The sequence below is a fragment of the Aulonocara sp. 'chitande type north' Nkhata Bay genome, linkage group LG8 (genome assembly GCF_057382095.1).
Source record: "Aulonocara sp. 'chitande type north' Nkhata Bay isolate Kocher_YH1m ecotype deep benthic linkage group LG8, A_spYH_male_GT1.1, whole genome shotgun sequence".
Classification (NCBI taxonomy): Eukaryota; Metazoa; Chordata; class Actinopteri; order Cichliformes; family Cichlidae; genus Aulonocara; species Aulonocara sp. 'chitande type north' Nkhata Bay.
This window is the reverse complement of record NC_141351.1, coordinates 27,188,514-27,211,013: the sequence shown is the minus strand read 5'-3', so window position 1 is coordinate 27,211,013 and position 22,500 is coordinate 27,188,514. Positions and strand designations below refer to the sequence as shown.

The 22,500-nt window shown below is 44.4% G+C and overlaps 3 protein-coding genes across 4 annotated transcripts in view; 2 read left to right on the top strand and 1 right to left on the bottom strand.

The window, feature by feature from the left end:
• ankfn1a (ankyrin repeat and fibronectin type III domain containing 1a) overlaps positions 1-22,500 on the top strand; it is a 101,764-nt gene that overhangs the window by 42,393 nt on the left and 36,871 nt on the right. For both annotated transcript variants that reach the window (XM_086304697.1, XM_086304698.1), the window contains 2 exons: positions 4,174-4,372; positions 9,233-9,443. In XM_086304697.1, coding sequence (XP_086160823.1) covers positions 4,174-4,372; positions 9,233-9,443 — 410 coding nt within the window. The remainder of the gene's footprint in view (positions 1-4,173; positions 4,373-9,232; positions 9,444-22,500) is intronic.
• On the top strand, positions 11,367-14,393 carry LOC147324157 (uncharacterized). Its single transcript, XM_086304686.1, has 2 exons — positions 11,367-12,428; positions 12,942-14,393. The coding sequence occupies exons 1-2, from the start codon at positions 11,683-11,685 to the stop codon at positions 13,564-13,566; spliced, it is 1,371 nt and encodes a 456-aa protein (XP_086160812.1). The 5' UTR covers positions 11,367-11,682; the 3' UTR covers positions 13,567-14,393.
• On the bottom strand, positions 13,893-20,332 carry LOC147324156 (G2/M phase-specific E3 ubiquitin-protein ligase-like). Its single transcript, XM_086304868.1, has 8 exons — positions 20,201-20,332; positions 19,508-20,001; positions 19,016-19,326; positions 18,813-18,904; positions 15,381-15,455; positions 14,846-15,018; positions 14,450-14,664; positions 13,893-14,158 (listed from the first exon to the last, which is right to left on the bottom strand). Exons 1-8 carry the CDS (start codon positions 20,321-20,323, stop codon positions 13,899-13,901), a joined length of 1,743 nt encoding a protein of 580 aa, XP_086160994.1. The 5' UTR covers positions 20,324-20,332; the 3' UTR covers positions 13,893-13,898.

The window sequence follows — 22,500 nt, the reverse complement described above, 5'->3', positions numbered from 1 at the left end:
TTTTGGAATGCCAGGAAATCAACCAGCTGACCTGAACAGTGGGGAATGGTGTAAGCAAGTAAATAATAGAGCTGCTCATAATAAATGTTCAGGGAATCTCTTTGTTTCATGTCTGAAAGTAAACATTATTTTCTGTCAGCAGATTTCCAATATCAGTCAGGCCCCATTAGAAAGGCTCAGCATAAACACAGCCCACAGCTCTGTTCAGTTGCAAACTTTGAGCCTGAATATAATTTAAACAGGTGAGTTATAAAAACATCCTCCCCTCTGCATTTGTTTTGAAGGAGGAAACATTTTGTCGTTTTACAAACAAGAATATAAGTGAAAGGTAAATAAAAAGTAGAGGATCAGTAACAGAGCCCTGTGGAGCTCCATGACCTTTAAAAACACGCTCCGTGACGACCTCTCTGGTTTCTGTTAGTCTGCTGGGTGGATACTGGATACCAGTCACAGCAGATGGCCCCGCCCCTCCCTGAGCCTGGTGCTGCCGGAGGTTTCTTCCTGTTAAAAGGGAGTTTTTCCTTCCCGCTGTCGCCAAGGTGCTGCTCATAGGGGGTCATATGATTGTTGTCTGTATGTATTATTGTAGGGTCGACCTTACAATATAAAGCACCGTGAGGCGACTGTGGTTGTGACTTTGCGCTGTATAAATAGATTGAATTGAATTGTATCCACAGAAATCCTGTGTGGGGTTTAAAACGCTCCAATGCTCATTATGTCCTGTTTTTTGAACAGCTGCTTTCAGCACATTACTTACTGTAAGCAGCTAATTCAGCTGCACATCCATTCTTAACCCCAAAGGAGGTTTGTTTCTTCTCCTGGTGTTGAAGCAGCTCCATGTCACACTACGCTGTCACTCGCTCTGTTAGTAATACATAACTAAAGTGAGTCTCCCCCCTACAGGGGGTACGAAGGGGGAGACCAGAACGGGCTGTAAATGTGTGAGTCTGCTTTAGTGAGAAATGGTACCAGACCGAGCTGTCCACAGGAGAGCATGGTGACACTGGGTTTGTTAGGATGGGCGCTTGTTTGTATCATCTGCTCCTGAATGATTTCTGTGCTTCCCACATCCTGATGAAAGTTGTTGCTCTAAATGCCGCCACACTGAATCGTGTTAAATATGTGATGTTTGCCTCTGCTTTCCCCACAGTTTAGCGTTCAGCTCTTCATGTTTTAGAGGTTTGAAAATTAGATGTATTTTTTAATCCAGTCTCCCTTCCTTTGTGTTCGAGGCTGCAGGATTAAATCATGAGTCATTTTGCTAACAGCAGGTTTTTATGGCGAATTCATTAGCGGACTGATTACCTGCTATTCTAAACGACCGTCCTCGCCATCCTGCGAGCAAATTAAGCTCTGGTTTCAGACACAGAGCCGCCGAAGCCCATTTTCCCTCTGATGTGATGATTGTGACACACACGGTGCGGAGTAAGTGAGCCAATCAGCCACAGCGTGGCGGCTCAGCGAGGTCTTACTGGACTGAGGCCACGATGGTTGGGCAAAGCGGCAGCTTTCATTGGGTACCAGCCGGGGGCGCCTCGCTGCAGGTGTGAAGAAGAAGAGTCAGGCAGTAATAAGAGAAAAGCTTGTGACGAGGCGACGCTGAGCTTAAATATGCATCAAACGGCGGACAGAGCGAGCTGACGTCACAGAATCATTATGATGATAACGACTGGAAAAGTGTTACAGCAAACATCTGGAGCAGCTGGAGGCGTCACATCATGCAGCTCTGTCAGACTCATGCACATGGGCTGAGTGGGGGTGTTACTTTCTGCTTCATCTTTTACATCATTTACTATCCAGCCACTTCATTAGGTACACCTGCTCAAACAATAATCAGCCAATCACAAGGCAGCATCAGTCTCTGAATCAGGGACTCTGAACACAGCACAACTGGGATTTTCCCACCAACCACCTCTGAGTCTACAAAGAAAAGTTCCAGGGAGCAGCAGCACGGTCAGAGGTCACTCCTGTCGGTGAGAACAGGAAGCTGAGCCTACGATTCACACAGACTCACAAACCCGGACACCGGAAGGTGGAGAAACACTTCCTGGTCCGATGAGCGTCGGCTGGTGGACATTGGTGGCACGGGTCCATCCTGCCCGTGTCAGCGGTTGCTGCTGACCAGGTCCGTCGACCACAGTGTCTCCAGCAGGAGCTCATCTCTGCTTTATGGAGACGAGTCCACTGCCCTCAGACGGCCTCCACAGTCACGGGTCCAACAGCTCTGGGAGGTGGAGGAACGGGACTGTCCTCATGGATGCAGCTGACAAATCTGCAGCTGATGTCGCGATGATGTCATGTAACCATGGACCAAAAGGAATGTTTCCAGTACTGTGTTGAATCTGTGAGTTAAAGCAGCTCTGAATGTTTCCTGTTTAAAAAATGTTGTTGTTGTTTTGCGTGCAGAGAGCAAAGTGATGCAAAAGAAAAAAAGGCAAAAGCACAAACAGGTAAACGCCGAGTTTCTGGGCCTGAGCGGAGCCTGCTGCTCAACCCTGACAGGACTCAACGTGCTTCTCTTTTCCATTCAGGCTGAGCAGCGAGAGCAGCTTTTTCTTCTTTAGTTCCCTGCAGGAGCCGTTTGACAGTCTCCTCGTTTCAGTGACATGTTGAACTTATCCCGGCGTAATGCGGAGAGCGAGCGAGGGCCGGAGGCGACGGGAAGCCGTTTAGCTGCCTGATCAAAAACTGAATGGATTTTTTTGACAATGCGACGGCTGAAGGGGTTTCAAGCAGAGCAGGACCACTGACAGGTTGAAACTTTATACATGCTGCAGCCTTTTATAAAGGCTGAATATTCATTATCTTTAATCAAGTTTGACTCTTTATGCTTCCTGACCAGCTCCACGACAAGCTCACACCAGCTCCTCCTGGCTCATTTGTGGGAAATATAATTTGACAGTTTTCTGGTCAAAGATGGAGATTCGAGTAACAGACAGTTATTTTAATGAATTGAATCATGTTTGAGACTTAATGGAAGAGTCTGTGGATTATTTTCACCTGAGATAAACAAACGTGTTTATTGCCTCAAAGGAGCTTGCAAAGAAAAGCGTCTGGACTTCTTTAAGTTGCTTGAAGACGTTTCACCTCTCATCCGAGAAGCTTCTTCAGTTCTAAGGTCAAATGGTGGAGAGTCCCAGATATAAACCTAGTGCGAGTTTCCCCCCACAGAGGGACAAAACGCCAAAACACAGACTTAACAATGTGGTGTATGCTGTACAGTGCAGCGAGGAATGCTCAGACCTCTACATTGGAGAGACCAAACAGCCACTTCACAAGCGCATGGCACAACACAGAAGAGCCACCTCCACAGGACAAGACTCAGCAGTCCATCTGCATCTTAAGGATAAAGGACACTCTTTGAGGATGCCAATGTTCACATTTTGGACAGAGAGGACAGATGGTTTGAAAGAGGAGTGAAAGAAGCATCTATGTCCACTGTGAGCGACCATCTTTGAACAGAGGCGGGGTTTACGACACCAACTCTCTGCCATCTATAATCCAGTTTTGAGATCCTTCCCAGACGCCTTAACGCCCACTCACATCCTGGGCCATCTGACCTCAGGAATTCGCATGATAAGGTGGGGCCAGGTTTCACAATGAACTCACCCGAAACTCTGGCTGATTGGGACCCACACCCAGTTTCCCACCTTGGCTCATGTGATTAGAGGATCATCAGGGGTCCTTTTGTCCCTCTGTGGGGGGATACTCCCACTAGGTTTATATCTGGGACTCTCCACCATTTGACCTTAGAACTGAAGAAGCTTCTTGGATGAGAGGTGAAACGTCTTCAAGTAACTTAAAGAAGTCCAGACGCTTTTCTTTGCAAGCTCCTTTGACTACGATGACCTGGATGACTGAGAACCTTCACAGACATGTTTATTGCCTCGACTTTTGCCGCGTGCTGTAAAACTGTGGACGTCCTCAGAGGTTCTGATTGGTGGTTTTGGCAGCTGCTTTAGGATCTAGTCTGTCAGCATTACTGATGTAAAGGATCCTCCAGCGACTGTGATGGTAACGGGTCCAGAGTAAGCAGTGGTTGCTCAGCATAACTCTGGTTCTATGAGGATGCCAAAGCTGTAATTAACATTTGATGACACATGTGATCCCTGTTTGTCTGTATCCGATGCTTTATCCCAACAGCTAACGTCGATCTTTGCATTTCCATCCCAGCAGACGCCTCCCGGGTGTTATGACGCAGCAGATGCAGAACCTACAGTTGTCCCAGACCAGGAAGTGCCCCGGCGGGCCGGCCTCCCCCAATGCCGCCAAGCGCCTCTACAGGAACCTGTCGGAGAAGCTGCGAGGAAGCACCTCCTCCTTCGAAGATGCCTACTTCTTTGGCAAGACGGATCGGCTCCGTAAAGCCTCGGTGAGTTCAGGCGCGCCTCGGTCACTGCATCACTTTACTTAGTTAACACGGCAGGTTTGTTTTAACTGCAGCACAGACGCTGGACATGAATCCTGCGGGGTTTGAACACAAAGAGCCGCACGAGGCCGATGTTACTCTGACAGTTCATCGCTCAAAAATCCATTTAAGCTAATGGTAAATGGTAAATGGCCTGTATTTGTATAGTGCTTTACACAGTCATCCACACATTCACACACTGGTGATGGCAGCTACATTGTAGCTACAGCCACCCTGGGGCGCACTGACTAATGCGTCCTCTTAGTCAGCCTCCAGCTTTAATTTGTGTCCTAATTAGCAGAAACTCATCCAGTCTTCATCAATGCAGCAAACAGGAAGTCTCTTTACGTCTTGGGATGAGTGTGAAAGTCAGCAGTGAAACTATCCTGTCACCGCATGGCTGAGTCTGTTTGCAGACGTGCTTTACGCTCACACAGCAAACAAGCTTCACATTTCAGCAGCTGGAAACTGTTTTCTGACTAAAAACACTAACATACGGCACAAAAACATGAATAAAGGTGTTTTAATCATCATTAATGTGTTCAGTTTTATTTACATAGCACCGAATTACAGGTAGCACAGGTGTCACAGCGCTGTTACGCTACAGTAACACAGAGAGCGTGCAGGCACTGATGTTCAGGTATTCGCTCAGATCGAGTCTTTAAAAAACTCCTGTATCCTGATCATGAAGCTGTGATAAACTCTCCACATGTTCATGTGATGCTTTTTTCTTGTGCTAATGTTGCCGTGGCGATGGCTGGCCTGACGGGGGAAACCCCGTCTCTGACAGAAGGATCGAGAAACGCGCTTCGCTAATTCTGTTACCGGCGATGTCGTCAGAGCCTCTGCTCTCGACTGTCGCGTCTTTCATCTGATCTCAGACCAGCATCGTAAAGACAGACTGTTCGTCACTCCACGGCTGCAGAGTTCGGTGAACTGAGAACGTGGAGTTACGTGCCTCACTCGAGGACACTGTGGACGCCGTCTTTGGTTTGTAGCAACACGCCATCTTTTCTCAGGCTCGTCTCTGTCTGCTGCCATCGTCGCCGCCTTCCTGCTGCCCTGCGAAACATTTGGTTGCGGCGACTCATCATGTGTGACAAGTGTTACATGTCATGTTGCACGCGCACTCTCTCTGCCAGCCTGCTGACATTTACAAACCAGCCACAGCAGCAGACATGAAACAAAGAGGCAGACGGGGGAGGAAACAAAAGCCTCCAAGCACAGCGAGTACGAGTCGATCTGCAGAACTCTGCTCACGTTTAGGCTCACAGTCCAAATCTCCACCATCCAAAGGTCCCCGTGTTCATTCTGCAGGAGCCCAAACTCACAAAGACCTGCAGCAGATGGAGGGAGACAAATCCACAAAACACACACCAGGGTAAGGTTCTCCAAAACAAAGATAATAACCAACCCCAACAAAGTCCAAAAACCATCCAATGGGAGTCCAGTGTCCACAGAACAGCTGTGGCGAGTTCTCAAGGACGTCCCAAATCTGAGCTGTAAATTAGTATCAGCTGAACCAGTCGAGATAGTAAACCATACCAAACAAGTTCAAACCCATCTCTGGTGTAAACACAACACCAGGTTCAGAGTAACAAGTAGAAACAAACAAAACCGTCTGAATCCAGGATGACGGAAGCTCGTTCCCAAACTGCTGTGCAAGGGCTGCACCTGAAACTGTCTTTAGTTCTTAGAAGTTGAACCTCTGCTGCAGATTGTTCAGAGTCGTTCGGCAGCAGGAAAGCAAACCTCCAGGACTACATGAGACACTTTCAGTCCACACAACAAGTGTTTCACGATCGTGATCTAGTTTAAAACCACAACCATTGATCTTAATCCTAAAGACACCGACACGGACTGAAAAACTGTGACTGGTCCACCAGGCGAGTGTCCAGGAAACACATCCAAACCCAGTCACAGGTGACTGAATCCAGTCAAAGAGAGGTGGAAACATCACTAACAGAACTGAAGTGAGCCCAAACCGACACTGGTGATGTCGCCACTTCAAAACCTCAAAGCTGTTTCTAAATCCAGAAGCCTGATCCAACTTTGAACCAGGGCCCACGTCGCGTCTGATGGTCTGCAGCTCCACCTGCACCACCCGGCTCTGTGTTCTGTTAAAGGCTTTGTGGTTTCAGGAGGCATATCTCAGCGCGGCGCCGCCCTCAGCAATAACAGCCACGCAGCGGCCTGCAGGATGTTTCTCTGTTCACACGCTTTGTGATAAACCTGAAAGCAGCCGCCACGCTGTGGATGGTCGCTGCCGCCCTCTGTCAGCCTGACAAAGAACAAAAAGTTTCCGCTCGCTGCCGTCACGTCTACAGAGACAAGCGAAGGAGGAGCCGTTTCCAGCCTGAGCAGAGAAACACTTTGTTCCCGTTTCATCAGCTTCCTCCTCGCTGCTTCTTTACTCTGTGAGGAGGAAACATTCAAAAAGTCGTTTCCAACACTCGGGTTTGACATGTGGTCTCTCTCTCATTCAGGTTAAACTGAAACATCGAGAAACGTAGTGCAAATACACTGAATACAACTTTGGTTATGCCACAATTATAAATAGATTACTGTGTAATTACAATACATTAGTGTAACTATCGTATAATTAGTGTAATATAAAGTGTAGTGATAATAAATGAAAAACACAAACATCTTAGTACAGAGTTGCAATAAATAATTATAGTGTAATTATAAATATTGTATTTACATTATTTGTAATTAAATACAGTGAAATATTCTGTTTATATAAATATTATTATTACATTTTTATAATTACATTGTGACGTTAATAAATTAGTTTAATACAGTTTATGAAGAATTAGTTTAACTTTAGTTAAACATGAGAGCATGAGGCTGGGTCTGTAATTTCACTGCAGTTACATTGTAACTGACATACTGTAGTGTAATTACACTGCAGTATGATGAGTGTAATATGACGATGTGATTATAATATATGGCAAATACAGTATATTTATAATAATAATTACAGGAATGTTTAACTATAAAACCCATAAATAAGTAAAGTTTTAATATTCTGGCGTGATTGTTTTAAATTACAGTGCATTTATAAATGAACGGACTAATTAATCATTAGTTACAGTCATTCATGTTACATTATATTACAGTATTTTTTATGTCTACCAGTCTTATAATGAAATAAAGTGTGATTACTGTTGAGTACAAAGTATAAAGTACAAGTATGTAAAATTCTGAAGTATTTAAAGTAAAGTTTGAAGTTTGGTCAGTAAAGAAACATTTTTCCCTGAATAATAAAATTCTTCTTTTGCTGTTTACAAAAGATTAAATTAAAATAATAACAAAATAATCCAGTTCAGTGTGACTAAGTATGATAATAATACATGATAACTGCTCTATTTTAGTTTCTGCTGGTCAGTTTTTGACAGCTCGTCAGAATCCAGACTTTTCATTGCTGGTTGAATCCTGTCACCGATGGCAGATCTCAGGTCGCCACGGTTTCACTCGCTGTTTGTGAGCTCAGTGAGAACAGGCGGCTCGTTTCAGAGACGCTGAGCCGACGCTCGAGCGAGTCAGCAGACTACGTCCACACGTACCCGGGTATTTTAGAAAACGCAGATTTTTCTATGCGTTTGCACCTTCTGTCCACACGTAAACGGCGTTTTCGGTCACTGAAAACGGAGATTTCTAAAAACGCCTGCCAGGGTGGATATTTTCGAAAACTCTGGTTTTGCATTTACGTGTGGACGAGGAAAACTCAGCGTCAAAGGTGCGCGCTTTTTTTGAGGTCACACTGTGCGCCACGTTATTGTTTCGGTGAATGAATTTCTACAATACTGTTACTGTTAATTCTACTCTCTGCAGTGTTTAAATGCTTACATACACACACAGTTACTGTCCCTCCACACATACGACTCGGTTCTGCTTCTATGCCCCAGCTTTGTTTACTTTTTCCCACCGAGGCTTCTAGACTTCTGATTGGCCAACATTTCTACACGGTTAAGAATATATCGCCACCTGTTGCTTTGGCGTGTTCCTAGCAGCATTTTCCTTCATTTCTGCCTTTACGTGTGGACGGGGTTATTTTTGAAAATGAAAACGGAGATTTTCCGTTTTCAAAAATACCCGTGTACGTGTGGACGCAGCCTCAGAATCAGCAGATTAAAGAGTGAAAGTGACTCAAATCATCTCATCTCCACGTCAGCAAAAAGGTCGTTTTCAGCTGCTTCCTCTTTGAATAAAGTGTCATGTGACCTGAGCTCACCGACAGACTCACAGTCACACACACACAGTGTCTCGGCACAAACGTGGAGAGATCAGGAATCCTGAGGACGGCTCGTCTCACTGACGAAACTCCTGCACGCCTGTTCCCATGGTAACCACATGATCGTGCACACATGTCATACGTGTCCGTTTCACGCGGTGATGTCCCCGCGGCGCCTGAAAGGATGCTGCACGTGAGGTCTGAGGGGGATGAAGCAGCGCGGTGGGAGACGTACAGATGATCCGAGCAGCGGCGTTTTTTAAACTCGTGACACGTGGAAACTGAGAAATGTTATCTGTTCTTTAAAGATGTCAAACAGCTGCTGGAACATCTGGCGGCTGCTTAATGACATGATTGGTGTAAAGCGAGCGCCCAGAGAGCTCGGTGTTTCAGACACTGTGGGCTCATGAACCATCAGGAAGCTCCGACTGTGGATCAGGAAACGCTGCCGTTCGATGGTTGTTGTTTAGCTTCCTGTTGTTTTGCTTGTTTTGGCTCCAGGTTTGTATGATCTTCACCTTTGGTTTGTGTCATAAAGTCACGTGACCACGTGTCCAGACTGGTAAAATGCTGGTTCTCACTTTCAGACGATGCAGGGCAGCGACTGCATCTTCGAGGCGGTGGAGCAGCAGGACCTGGACGCCGTGCAGATCCTTCTGTACCAGTGTTCGGCCGAGGAGCTGGACCTGAACACTCCCAACAGCCAGGGCCTGACGCCGCTCGACATCGCCATCATGACCAACAACACGCCCATCGCCAAGCTGCTGCTGAAAGCCGGCGGCAAGGAGAGCCCGCACTGTGAGTACGCCACATCAGGCAGGTTCGGCCCTGAAGCCAGACCGCAGCACACACAGCGTCCGAGTGTTGGTCTTTAAACGTGTCAGACTTCATGTTGTAAATCTGTGTCACAACCACCTGAAACGAAATCCGTCCCGCCGGGCCGTCACTTCGTGTCGAGTGCTGTGCTTCATCTGTGCGAGCACTCCAAGCGACGAGGCCAATTACAGCTCCACGAGCCGGGAGACTCCTCGGTCTTACCTCCGCGTCTTTATCAGCTGTCACGTCTGATGGAGTGTGCCCGCTTGACCTTTCAGTCTGACAGAAACCTCATTTACAGGCGAGCCGTCGTCCCGTCAACGCGGCTTGTCAGGAGGTCGCTCGGGTCAGATGTGGGCGTTTTGGGTTTTCGTGGCGTGCGACGCAGAAAACAGACGTTTGTGCCACTAAAAGAGTCGAGACCTGAAGCACGTCCTCCTGCAGCGGCGTTCACTCAACAACTCAGACGTGAAAAAGCCAACAGAGGCTTTCAGAAGACTGACGGAGTGTCGGTCGGCTCTTCCTGGTGAAACACTTCCAGAAACTCTTCACATAAAGAAATCGTTTATGCATAAACAGAAAGTACCAAAGAAACGGCTCCATCGTGCTGCTGATCGTTGTTACTGTTAGCAGCCTGTGGCCCCATCAGTAATCACCGCTAATTGGTTAATAACTGATTTGTAAACCAGCTGCTGGCAGATGTGTCGTTGGGTTGTTCTGTGGTTCAGAGCGCCGGGATCAGCGATTAAGCTTTAATTAAACCACAGCGACCTTTAGCAGCGCGCTACATAAAACATGATCGTTGCAGCTCTCAGGAGCTGCGGGTCGACAACAACCTGCAGGTCTGAAGAACAGCCCAGCTCTGTATGAGGTGCCGTAAGGGACATTATTACTGAAACGCTCACACACACTACTGAAATTTTACCTCTCACACACACTACTGAAACGCTCTCACACACACTACTGAAACGCTCTCACACACACTACTGAAACACTCTCACACACACTACTGAAACGCTCTCACACACACTACTGAAACGCTCTCACACACACTACTGAAACGCTCTCACACACACTACTGAAACGCTCTCACACACACTACTGAAACGCTCTCACACACACTACTGAAACGCTCTCACACACACTACTGAAACGCTCTCACACACACTACTGAAACGCTCTCACACACACTACTGAAACGCTCTCACACACACTACTGAAATTTTACCTCTCACACACACTACTGAAACGCTCTCACACACACAACTGAAACACTCTCACACACACAACTGAAACGCTCTCACACACACTACTGAAACGCTCTCACACACACTACTGAAACGCTCTCACACACACTACTGAAATTTTACCTCTCACACACACTACTGAAACGCTCTCACACACACTACTGAAACGCTCTCACACACACTACTGAAACGCTCTCACACACACAACTGAAACGCTCTCACACACACACAACTGAAACGCTCTCACACACACACTACTGAAATTTTACCTCTCACACACACAACTGAAACGCTCTCACACACACTACTGAAACGCTCTCACACACACTACTGAAACGCTCTCACACACACTACTGAAACGCTCTCACACACACTACTGAAACGCTCTCACACACACTACTGAAACGCTCTCACACACACTACTGAAACGCTCTCACACACACTACTGAAATGCTCTCACACACACTACTGAAACGCTCTCACACACACTACTGAAACGCTCTCACACACACTACTGAAACGCTCTCACACACACTACTGAAATTTTAGCTCTCACACACACTACTGAAACGCTCTCACACACACTACTGAAACGCTCTCACACACACTACTGAAACGCTCTCACACACACTACTGAAACGCTCTCACACACACTACTGAAACGCTCTCACACACACTACTGAAACGCTCTCACACACACTAATGAAAACCAAGAGGATTTCAATTGAACAGGAAGGCATTTTAGCTGCACAGGAAGGTGAGGAAAAACAAATAACACATTAATGCACAGCTAACACCGCGGTGACATCTACAACAGTCTGTTAGAGGTATAATTGAAAAATCTTTTGCCTTCATCAGTGACTATCCAAACATTGTTGTAGGATAGCAGCCTATTGCAACAAGTCGGGGCATCCTGGCTATGCTAGCTGCCCGTATAATCTGGAAAGACTGTGTCTGACAGTACCTCATCTACAATGAAATTACATCAGATCCTTGTCATTTTTTACATACTTTCTTTGTTTTTTGAGGTGAGAACCAATGAAGAAGATGTTGAAAGATTTTTTACTTGTGCTCTGCAATGTATTGGGGCGCTCCAAAATGAAAATTCGGACAATATCAGACAAGAGCGGCTTTATAGAGAGCTAGATGATCATACACGAACTCTATCAGAATTTCTTGCTGCTGTATCTCGATATGATCCCAATAATAGGGTTGCCTCCAACCTACTACAATCCTTGTATAGATGCTTTTGCAGCTTGCTACATGAATATGATGCTAGACAGAGATCTACTTATGTGACCCACAGATTGTTACCCCCAACCACCTTGAGTGGTCATCCAGGTCGGCCACGATACACTATATCTGCTGAACAGATTTCTCACTTTGTTTCCATTGGTATGATATGGCAGAGAATTGCATCATGCTTTGGAATAAGTCGAAGAACCCTGTACAGACACAGACAAACTTTGGGAGTTGAGCCATTAAGCTATGTGGATATTTCAAATCAAGAACTGAATGGCCTTGTGACGGATATCCTACAGAACACTCCAAATGCAGGGGAAGTATACATTCTTGGAAGTCTGAGATCTCGTGGCTTAAGAGTTCAACGTTGGAGGGTCAGACAAAGTCTACAGGAAGTGGATCCTATTGGACGTGCATTTAGACGTCGTCATGCGATAAGGCGAAGGATCTATAGTGTTCAGGCCCCCAACCACTTATGGTAAGTTCACTGGTTTGAAACAAATGATCAGGCCTTGTGTTTAAAAGTATTAACACAATACATCAAAATTAATGGTCCTTCATTCAAAACATTACTGAAGTTAATCTATATGATCAGCATAAGATAATAATAATAAAAAAATAACAATAACCAAAAAAACTGAAATTGATATAAGTATGTTAAATATTTGGGGGATTCATAGTACATCAATTTAGATGTTGTCTAATGTATATACTGTTGAGTTGTTTAATCCTTTATTTCACATCACAATTTTAATCTCTAACATCAATTGTGCCAGGTAAACGTAGTGTGGAAAAAGACATTTTATGCCACTGTGTGTATGTGTGTGCACGTGTGTGTGTGTGTGTGAGAGAGAGAGAGGTGTGCTGTTGTTGAAGTAAATGTAAAAAATGAAACCTCTAGTTTTTGTTTAAGTACAGAGTCAGGAATTCACTACTAAATAATATGAACAAACATATGGAACTGTAGTAATGCTTTCTGATCTCTCAACAGGCATTTTGACGGCAACCACAAGTTGATTAGATGGCGCTTGGTCCTGCATGGCTGTGTTGATGGCTTCAGCCGAACTATCATATACTTACGTTGCTTATCCAATAACAGAGCCTCAAGTGTCTTGTCATTATTTTTGGAAGGAATACAAAACTTTGGTTTGCCCTTAAGGGTCAGGTGTGATCATGGTATGGAAAATATACAGGTTGCTCGTTTTATGTTACAGAGAAGAGGAGTAGGCAGTGTTATTACAGGTGTTTCAGTACATAACCAAAGAATTGAAAGACTGTGGGCAGAACTCAACAGAGTTGTATCAAGACACTTTATAAATATCTTTAACTTTATGGAAGAACAGGGTATGTTGGATTCACTGAATGAGCTACATCTTTTTTGTCTGCATTATGTTTATTTGCCAAGGATTGAAAGAGCATTAACAGAATTTGTCAATCAGTGGAACAACCATGGTCTCTCTACACAAGGAGGACAGACCCCTCTTCAGCTGTGGCATACAGGTGTCACAAACAATGTGGGAATCCTGTCGTTTATAAATGACATTTTTCATGTTGATAACTATTATGGCGTTGATGAAGAAGAGCCATTACCAGAACTTCAAACAAACAGAAACTGACACAGGCAGAAGAATAAACAGACACAAAGACAACCAAATCAAAAACCGATGGACATACACATGAAATGAGTAAAGTGACACAAATTTTGTATATTCAAACTCAACAATCTAAATTAACTTCTGACGTGCTGTTAAACAATTGGTATCTACCTGTATGAATCCTGAAGAACAATCACTTCTTGTCAAATTGATGTCTTAAAACATCAATTTGACTGAGGCAGGTAAATTTGGAAATATTAAAACCTTAACAAGTTAATACTCAATACTCACTTTGAATCAAAAGAGAGACCAATACAAAAGAGAAACACGCAAACTCCTCCAGCATAATGTGTTCATACCCTGCCAAAACCGTAAGTGTTACCTAATGCAAAATCAAACTTCTCCTTGAACAGCTGGTATGAAACATGCAGTGGCAGCCTAATGCAGTTAACACACGTGTTGGCAAGAGGGAAAATTGGTGTAGAAGAGAAGTCACCGTCTCCTCTATGAATGAACTCAATCGAGGGTGCTGGGGAAAAGCCAATAGGTGGCACCGCAGTTGCTCCAGTTGCAAAGGCCAATATCTTCTGTAATTTGGAAGGTCCTTCTTCTTCTGCATAAAACAGAGAAGGAAAAAAGTGTTAAAAGGTTATTTCATTTGGCCAACATAAATTGTCAGTGAGTACAAATCTAAAGCAAGAATCTTAATGACTGTTATTGCAATGACTATAGAGCATGCTTTTCATCTTTCAATAGTCTCAAAGAACTATGTAAAAATGTTACTACAACCAAGAGGGTAATGTGGTGTTATTGTTATATGAGTATGTTATTTAAAATAAAGATTTCAGAAAAGCTAACCTATAAATCGTTACATCTATTTATTGTGCACTAAAGTGACAATTACCTTCTGCATCTTGGAGATAGTCTCTCCAGAAGGTAACAACCGTCTCCTCAGCAGCTCTTCTGTTGCTTCCTTCTGGAGATAGATGAATGTTGAAAAGATCATCCACCTGGTCAGCAGTCCGCATATGTGGCTCATAGCAGAACAGAGGGCGAAAACTGTCTGGATGCCTCCTCATTTTCTCGAGAACCCCAAGAGTTTTCAGACCTTCACAAAATCTGGATAAACAGCACAAAGAAATTTTATTCAATAATTCTGCAATTTCATGCTTCTAAGTTAATTGTATATTATCAATTTGGCACAATCAGTTATACTAGGTTATTAACTGGCCATTTTGATTAATAGGTAAGATTTTTATCACATTTTAATTAATCTGAAAAACACAGAATACCAAAATACCTTTGAAATGGACCTTGAACCCTGTGGATGACCTGAAACATGACAATATCATGTACCAGCAGATCCCTGTCTCTTAGTGAACGCATAGGCCTCAGGCATCCTGCATTGGCCAAGTAATCAAGCAGAGGTTCTTTTGACTTTTCAAGGTCCTCAAGGGTTGTACTTTGAGATATCTAGCATCACAAAGAGCAGAGGAAGGGCTTGTTATGGAAGTTACTCAGTAGTCTTATAACCTATTAGAAGGAACCCAGCCACCAGTGGTCTACACAATCACAATATGCCCGCGCGTACATTGAAAGTCAAATGACTACACATATTTTTTTAATATGTTTACAATGTGCTTAAAAAAATGAGAAAATATACTCTTTCGTCTACCCTTATCTACTGAATCTTAGTTTAATATAGCAGCAAAATATAAAAACTTAGCATTCAGCAATGGCCAGACTGATCCGGATAAACATTCCCTGCAAAAGAAAACTGGAACACAAACTATTTTCAATTCACTATAAGATTTATAAAATAAACATATAGAGACCTTTCGGACTTTTTCAAAGAGTTCCAGGTCAGCTATGTCTTCCAGGGCTGGATTTGCTGAATTTCCAACCAGAAGGGAAAATTAAGAACATACTTAAGATGGCGGCGCGCACAGACGCAGCGGCCCGGAGCTCCTACACTTTTGCACTTTTGGTGGTACTGTGTATTATTTCACACAGTCTGGGGTTACTTCAATACAACAGAGATGATCTACTACAACTAAGCCGTGGAGATCTTCAACTAACATCCGAGTATCTCATCCCCCCGGAGATCGTTAAGCAACCCCCGGGGCTACCCGCAACAGCAAGCCGCAGGAGGAGACGTTGCGATCGGAGGCAGAAGAGAGGCAAGCGGGGAGGCCTGTGGGCACGGCTAAAGACTAGTCCGTTTAAACCACCACTCCCGATCATATTCCTCTCCAACGCCCGTTCAATCCGTTACAAACTGGATGAAATACGACTGCAGATCGCCACTCGACGGACTTTTAATAACTGTTCGTGCATGATTTTCACTGAAACCTGGCTGGACAGCGCCATTCCCGATGCGGCTATCGATCTAGCAGGCCGCACCGCCTATCGAGCCGACAGGTCTGCGGACTCGGGTAAGAAGACTGGCGGGGGGCTGTGCATCTATATTAACAACCTTTGGTGCACGAACGTCACGGTAACGGAAAGACTGTGCAGTACAGAGGTAGAACTGTTGGTGTTAAAGTGCCGTCCATTCTATCTCCCTCGGGAATTTTCTGCCGTTTACATCTGCGCTGTTTACATTCCACCAGATGCTAATGCTAAGCTAGCGTTAGCACAATTGAGCAGCAGCATCAATAACAGCCTGGTAGCACACCCGGACAGTGTCTTTATTGCGGCTGGGGATTTTAACCACGCGGACCTGAAATCTGTACTTCACAATTTCCACCGTAATGTGAAGTGTGCTACCAGAGGAGATAGAACGTTGGACCAGGTGTACACCAACATGGCGAATGCGTACAGAGCCCAGGCTTATCCCCACCTGGGTCTGTCAGACCATCTCTCCCTTCTGCTACACCCAATATACACACAAAAGATCAAGAGCACTGGGATTACAACCAAAACCGTGAGAACATGGCCGCAGGATGCTATTCCGATGCTTCAGGACTGTTTCCACTGCACAGACTGGGATGTATTCAAGGTGCAGGACACTGACAATCGTGTCGCATTGGACAGTTACACCTCCACTGTCTTGGACTACATCTGTTTCTGTGTGGACAATGTAACAACTTGGAAACGACTCCGTGTGTTCCCTAATAATCCACCCTGGATGACACACGGAGTTCAACAACTTATTCGAACAAGGAACAACGCTTTCAAATCCGGGGACCAGGAGGCATACAGTGCTGCCAGGGCCAACCTGAGAAGAGGCATCAAGACTGCCAAGCAGCAGCACAGGAGGCGTATCGAGGCCAGGTTTGAGAACAACACAAACCCAAGGTAGGTCTGGGAGGGCATCAGGGCTATCACGGACTACAAAAGAAGAACACCATCACCCTCAGCCGACAGTTCTACTCTGGCTGAGGATCTAAATCTCTTTTATGCCCGTTTTGATAGGGAGAACACCGACCCTGTCCTGTCCCCTCTCCCCTCAACCGACCCTGCTCCGGTCCTGAGCACTCATGAGCTGAGGCGTGTGTTCCGGAGCATTAACACCAGGAAGGCGGCCGGGCCGGATGGAGTGCTGGGCCGGGTGCTAAAAGACTGTGCTGCGGACCTGGCGGACGTCTTCACCTCTATATATAACACCTCGTTGTCCTGTTCACTGGTACCATCCTGTTTCAAAGCAGCAACCATCGTTCCCATCCCAAAACAGTCAAATGTCACATGTCTGAACGATTTCAGACCTGTGGCACTCACCCCCATTCCCGCCAAATGCCTGGAGAGACTGGTCATTAAACACATCAGAGCTGCTTTTCCACCATCCCTGGACTCGCACCAGTTTGCATACAGGGAGAACCGGTCAACCGAGGATGCGATCGCCACAGTGCTGCACACATTACTGAAGCACTTGGAACACAGGAACACCTATGCACGGCTCCTCTTTGTAGACTACAGCTCGGCTTTTAATACCATCCGGCCATACAAACTCCGTCCCAAACTCCACCAACTGGGACTTAACTCCTCTCTGTGCAACTGGATTGTGGACTTCCTCACTAACCGTAGACAGAGTGTCAGAGTGGGTAAGAACACCTCTTCCACCCTTGTGGTCAACACCGGTGCCCCTCAGGGGTGTGTTCTGAGCCCTCTGCTATACACTCTCTTCACCCATGACTGTATTTCCTCCTGCGCGTCCAATCTCATTGTTAAGTTTGCAGATGACACCACAGTGCTCGGACTTATATCCAACAATGATGAGACAAACTATAGGACAGAGGTGCAACAACTAGAGTCATGGTGCCACGACAATAACTTGGTCTTAAACACCAAAAAGACCAAGGAGATCATTGTAGATTTCCGGAAGAGGGGCCATAACAACCATCTGCCTCTCTTCATTGGCAGTGAGGCGGTGGAGAGGGTGAGCAGTTTTAAATTCTTGGGGGTAACTGTGACCGAGGACCTGTCCTGGGGCAACCATATCACCTCAGTTGTACGGAAGGCCCAACAGCGCCTCTACTACCTGAGGAGACTGCGGAGCGCACACATTCCCAGATCTCTGATGTTGAACTTCTACAACTGTGCCATCAGCAGCGTTCTGACGTATGGATTTCTAGTGTGGTTCCCCAGCTGCACCAAGGCCGATCAGCAAGCACTCCAGCGGGTGGTGAAAGAAGCTGGCAGAATTATTGGAACAAGTCTGCCAGAGATCAGTAATATCTTCCCCACTCGCTGTCTGAGGAGGGTGCACAGTATCCTGCGGGACCAACATCACCCTGCGCGCCACCTTTTCCATCTGCTGCCCTCAGGGAGAAGGTACAGGTCTATACAGGCCAGAACATCCAGACTGGCCAACAGCCTGTATCCACAGGCTGTGAGGCTCCTGAACTCTCTGCCCCCCTCTCACGGACAATAACCATATCCAACTTCTTAATAGCAATGAACTGGTCTGCATTGGTGCATCATATCTTTATTCTCTTCCCCCTCCTGCCCCCCCCCCCTCTTTCTTAAATAGATAACTATCATATCTGATATCATATCTCACAGTACAATAATATTGAATGGGTTGCATTGTTGTATTTTGTCATGTTTCTCAGGTCTTTGTCTGAATTTCTACGAACATTATTGCTAAGGATTGTCTTATTGCATTGGAGTCACACTGGGTTAAATATGTACACTTGGGTTTTAAGGGGTATTTATTATTTTCTTCTTTTTTTTGGGTTGTATGGAAGCCCCAAACGCAATTTCATTGTTCTTGACAATGACAATAAATAAATAAATACTAAAAAAATACTAAAATACTAAAATACTGTTGGTGACAGAAAGTTAGGTGGTGGACCACCATGTACCAAGCTCACTGCAATGGCTCTCCCAGAGATGTAGTACCAGTCCCCTCTGAGAGCTGCAAAGCAACAGAATAAAAGGAAAAGCAAAATTGTCAGTAATGTTGCCTGTAAAAATAAATATCAGTTAAACAGTTCCCACTATTAATCTTAGAAAAATAGGTAATTACCAGTACTGTCAAGAGCCAAGTTCTTGCAGTTTTCTTTCCCCTCAAACATGGCTGACCTGGCAATGGTGTCCATCAATAGTCTCAAGAATTCCCTCCTTGGCCCACCTAAATCAACCCCTTCCTCATTTTTCCCCATATCATCTGAGAATTTCACACAGATCATCAAGTTGGGATCATAAGATAGCCTTTGAAAACCACGCAAGGCTCCCTCCCACACAGCAGAGCGATTTATATTAAATTTGCACTGCTGTTTTGTGCTAATTTTGCTTGATAGTTCCAGCAGTATCTCTTGAACAGGGACTTTTTCTGCACTAAAAAAATAAAATAAAACAGAAAATAAAATATATCAGCCATGTAGTCATGTTACAGAATTTGAGAATATGTGTCACACTGATCATAGAGAGTTAAAGCTTTAAAGGTTTATATTGATTTGACAATTCTGGAAAGCCCAAATTATGTCTCAAACTCAAATTCTGTATGTTTGCTACTCACATCTGATTCTCCAAGCTCGCAATTATAGCTTGATTTAAATCCTCATCATCTGAAGAATCGCCAGAAAGCGATGCCACGAGAGTTAAATATGAAGAATAATCTTCATCATTAACACTCATGGCAGGGATGTCTTCACTTCTTGCATTGAAATCTCTGCTGTGACTGCTTGTGCTAGGTTTGTCATCACTTCTTGCCATGTAGCCTTCATCACAAATGCTGTTCCCATCACTTCCTTGCTTTGCCCGTTGCCTTTTACCAACACTCCTTCGAATACAGTTGGTCCCAGTATCATCTTCTTCATCACTGCTAGTGCCAGGGTTATCACCTTTAACATGACTTCTTAACCTTGTAGTGACTTGGCTGCTCATGTCTTGTTGGATTTTTGAACTATCAACTTCAAAACAATCATTGTCACTGTCCTTATCAGTTGCACAACTGCTTAATGCTGATTTGGAGCTGATGTGGGAAGGATCTTTGTCTTCATCTGATTCACTCTTCAACAGAAAAAGACCAAAAACATATATCAAAAGCAAGTAATTATAGCTTATCTTAAAAAGATTAAAATAAGAAATATCCATATTGATTGCTCCCAAACACTTGTTTTAAATAAATATATTCTATTTTGCTAGAAGCCCAATTGTTGACATGTTTTTTCCCAAATCATGATTACTTTTCATTCTTTTAGTAACTTACTAAAAGTGTCCTTGATGGCCTTACATAGAGGGCTTTGGTTTTAAAAACCTTTAGGATCAGCATCCCATTCAGCTCCTGACCAACTTGGAGCTTTGGAGACACCAGCTTATTGCCACAAGCCATTAGAAACTCGAGGCTACAAAAAATAAATAGGGACAACAGCAATTGCTAATTAGTTAAACATTTTAAGTATTAGTTAAATATTTTATTATATATTGTTCTGTTTGTGTGTATGCTTTTATGACTTAAATTCTACTGGTATAGTCATATGTTTTTATAATGATGAATAATATTTTAAACTTCTTTACTTTGGTATATTATCTTTAAGTACAAGTCATTACATGAATACACACAGTAACAATAAACAATAGTATTTTACCTGACATCCTCTGGAATGCGTTCACCAAAGCTTTCCTTGATGTGTTTCACGACAGTTTGGTTGTCCCAGGTCTTCTGGAATTCAAAAGCACTGAGGATGTGCCCATGTTTGTGTAACCATAATTTTGAACCTTGTTTGCACACTACTCCCCATGATGGAGTTGGAAGTAGTATAACATCTTTGTTGAAATGGTCATGCTGCTGGGCCATAGCTCTGAAATATAAATATTAGATACCATAAACAACAGCAAGTGATAACTAATAATACTGAGATGCAGACAGCAGAACACTATCCAAACCCCTACACAGAATGCTTTCATAGACAAAATTGTTGTAGTTAGGCAAACATAAGGGTTAATTTTGTATACTTTTTTTTATACTTTTCCGAGAATACGCGCTTCTTTTGTGGTTCGGACTCCTTCTGACATTTCTTTGGAGGTGGAGGAAAACCAAAGTAATTGCTTAAAGGAGCGTCTTCGACATCTTTAAGAGTTCTAAACAAATGTCTGTCCTCCTCCAGAAAATCCTATGTACGCAAACACGCGTTGCAACTTCTTATCTTGTGCGTGTCTTTTATTTTGACAGCGAATGCGCACCTGCGGACCACTTATGTGCAGCCCTGGTTATTTAGCTCGTCATTGCAGCCACAGAAATTCTTTTGTCCATGAAACCATAAAGCTGCACTTTCTTTTTGCCTTATAGTCTGATTTGTCATAACTTTTCCGTTTTGTGGTAAGCTTTTCTTTGGCTGTCACTTCTTCACCCTGACCTGTCTTATTTGGCTCAGCAGAACTAAAATATATATCCTGCTGCTTTTACACACACACACACACATAACGCTCAGCGATTCTCTGCGCGATCAACCTCTCACATGTTTAAGCTGCGGGAGATTTCACTTGTCATGTTTGCATAGTAAGCTAACGATTGATAAGACGATGTCAGAGGAATTGGTGCACAAATTATCATCACTCACAGATCAGTGCTGTCGCTCTCTATACACAGTTGCATAACACATAATTGCAAAGTGAAAGCAAAAAACCAGCGCAAATTCAAACGCGATTTCAATATGTCACATATTGACAGTGGCTCACCGATGCCAATGACATAATTACCCAGCTACATTTCCGAAAGAATGCAAAAGCATTGACATATATTTTTCCTTCCTACGATAGCCCGACGGGCAGGGCAGAGATAGATTTTGGTAGCCTGGAAAAATCGCTAGCCCCAGGACATCGGGCTAGCGATTTTGCGAGCCCTGCAGTATATTATTAAATATCAGACTATTACATATGGCCCCATTTCAGGCAAGTGAATACAAACTCATTAAACTTTGTAACTACCTTTTTCTTCTGGTGCCTGATGTCCAGCTGCCGAAGCATTGCCGAGTTTGATAACGTGGTGCAGGTGCACATTCTCTCCTGACTGTAGATGTCGCTGGCATGGGCAAGCTGCTACGTTGACGTGAGGGAAAGACGGATGTTAAGTGACTATCCAGTCCGTCCACACTGGTACTTGCAACAGGTTGCTGCCCCACGACTGTGGCATTTGACAAAGTTCTGATGGTCTCTGCTGAGGATAATATACTGTTGAGTAATGCGGCTGCTTCACTTAGGCTACTAGCAGGTTGCTGAGTAGACATCTGTGTAGTGGTTTGAAGTGTACCACTTTTTCCTTCACTTTCCTGGTCTGGACACAACTTCCTGTTCATCTAAAACCCCTTCCTGTTCAACTGAAACGCCTTCCTGTTCAACTGAAACGCCTTCCTGTTCAACTGAAATGCCTTCCTGTTCAACTGAAACGCCTTGGATTTTCAGTAGTGTGTGTGAGAGCGTTTCAGTTGTGTGTGTGAGAGCGTTTCAGTAGTGTGTGTGAGAGCGTTTCAGTAGTGTGTGTGAGAGCATTTCAGTTGTGTGTGTGAGAGC

Coding starts and splice junctions, on each gene's coding strand:
- LOC147324157 (XM_086304686.1), top strand. CDS start 11,683: ATGAAATTACATCAGATCCTTGTCATTTTTTACATACTTTCTTTGTTT. Junction 12,429..12,941: donor CAGGCCCCCAACCACTTATG/GTAAGTTCACTG, acceptor ATCTCTCAACAG/GCATTTTGACGGCAACCACA.
- LOC147324156 (XM_086304868.1), bottom strand. CDS start 20,323: ATGGCTTGTGGCAATAAGCTGGTGTCTCCAAAGCTCCAAGTTGGTCAG. Junction 19,327..19,507: donor GCGAGCTTGGAGAATCAGAT/GTGAGTAGCAAA, acceptor TTATTTTTTTAG/TGCAGAAAAAGTCCCTGTTC. Junction 14,159..14,449: donor CTATCTCCAAGATGCAGAAG/GTAATTGTCACT, acceptor TGTTTTATGCAG/AAGAAGAAGGACCTTCCAAA.